The sequence below is a fragment of the Solanum tuberosum genome, unplaced genomic scaffold (assembly GCF_000226075.1).
Source record: "Solanum tuberosum cultivar DM 1-3 516 R44 unplaced genomic scaffold, SolTub_3.0 scf00514, whole genome shotgun sequence".
Taxonomy (NCBI): domain Eukaryota; kingdom Viridiplantae; phylum Streptophyta; class Magnoliopsida; order Solanales; family Solanaceae; genus Solanum; species Solanum tuberosum.
In genome coordinates, this window is record NW_006239454.1 from 1503 (window position 1) to 3209 (window position 1707).

Here is a 1707-nt window from a genome sequence, read left to right on the forward strand (position 1 = left end):
AAAAATAATTGAAAAAAACCAATTCAAATGTTGACTCGTGTCTTTGAAAAGCTACGGCTATTTTTCTCCGCTGACCAATTCTCTTTAGTTAGCTTTTAATTGTATTTTTCTTCTTTCAATTTTTCAATTATTGACGTTTGGAGCTACATGTTTGGTGATTCATAGAGTGAAGTACATACCACTTGTTTGGATTCTTAGTGAAACCTAAATATTGGTACACAAATGATTTTTTTTTCCTACTATTGCTCTTTTTAGATTAGGTAAAAATCAAGCCGTCTATTACACGAAAAATTCCAACCTTAATGAGTTCGAAACATTAAGAAAGCAAAAAGTATGAAAGCTCCCAAGGGAGAGACTTAACAAAAAACTCGTCTATTTATTTTACTTTAAAAATTAAATCCATCCCTATAATTTTAAACAATATACTTAATCCTCCTCTTATCTCAATTGAATTTTTCAAAAAAATCATGTGGTATATAGTATATGCTACTATACTTTATCTTCTTTTTTCTTTTCTAATTTACATTTTAATACTCTTTTTTTTTTTCATTTTCATTGTACGTAGTGGACCTACGTATGGAGCAAATAAATTTTGTGGAGTAAACAATTTAGTAGAGTAACATATTAGTGGTTGTAAGTTGGATTTATAGTGGCTGCTACCAGAAGTGGTATAATTCTATTAAGAAAGAATGAATTGTTTACACCAATATTAGCATGTTTATTTTGATTTGGCTTCACATTAATCTCACCTACCCATTCATAATTGATTAATATGTGCTTATATAGTTGAGTAGTCACTTTCCAACACAGGGTCAAGACGGATAAATTGAAGAAACTAACACGAAAAAGAGAAGGAAATTAAGAGGAAAAAGGAAGTTGGTGCACAAACGCTTCATCTTTTAGAGCTATATATACTCCCAAGACATATTAACACAAATACTCAGTCAGTAATAACTTCTCCATTCTAACACATTAGCAAACATTTTTTTATTATTAATATAAATTTGTGCTTCTCAAGAATGGGTAGCCTTTCACTTGAAATGGTACGTACTCTTCATGTAATTTGTTATATGCACAAGCATCTTCACAAATCACAATTTGTTTCATTCCAAAAGAGCTACTTATTATTTTGCAAAAAAATTGTTGTACCTTACCACTATTTGCATGTTAGATATTTTGTTTACTTAATTATATCTTAAATTGAACTATGATATTTGACAGGATTTTGACCCATCACCAATGACACCGAGAAGTTTAGCCATGACACCTAGAAGTTTAGCGCGACGAAGATTGTTTCCGATTGGGGACAACAAGAAACAGAAGGTGGAGCAATCAGGCGCAGGGCCAAGGAAGAACTTACAACTTGAAGTGATGGAGCCTGGATTGAAGAATGATGGTCCCTCTCTGGACACTATCTTGGTCAATTATTTGGACACACTTACTCAACGAGTCAATTTTCATTTAGGTTATCCAGTCAACATATGTTATGATCACTATGCATCTTTAGCACCACTTTTACAGTTTCACCTAAACAATTGTGGTGATCCTTTCCTTCAAAACACAGTCGATTTCCATTCTAAAGACTTTGAAGTGGCTGTTTTGGATTGGTTTGCACAACTTTGGGAAATTGAAAAGGATCAATACTGGGGATATGTTACCAATGGTGGCACCGAAGGCAATCTCCATGGTATTTTGTTAGGGTAAGTT

At 32.8% G+C, this 1707-nt stretch overlaps 1 protein-coding gene across 1 annotated transcript in view; it reads left to right on the plus strand.

Annotated features, from left to right (window-relative positions):
* The first annotated feature begins 937 nt into the window (after positions 1-937).
* LOC102579840 (histidine decarboxylase-like) overlaps positions 938-1707 on the plus strand; it is a 24805-nt gene continuing 24035 nt past the window's right edge. Inside the window, exons 1-2 of the mRNA XM_006365101.2 lie at positions 938-1043; positions 1222-1700. Coding sequence (XP_006365163.1) covers positions 1020-1043; positions 1222-1700 — 503 coding nt within the window. The 5' untranslated portion in view covers positions 938-1019. The remainder of the gene's footprint in view (positions 1044-1221; positions 1701-1707) is intronic.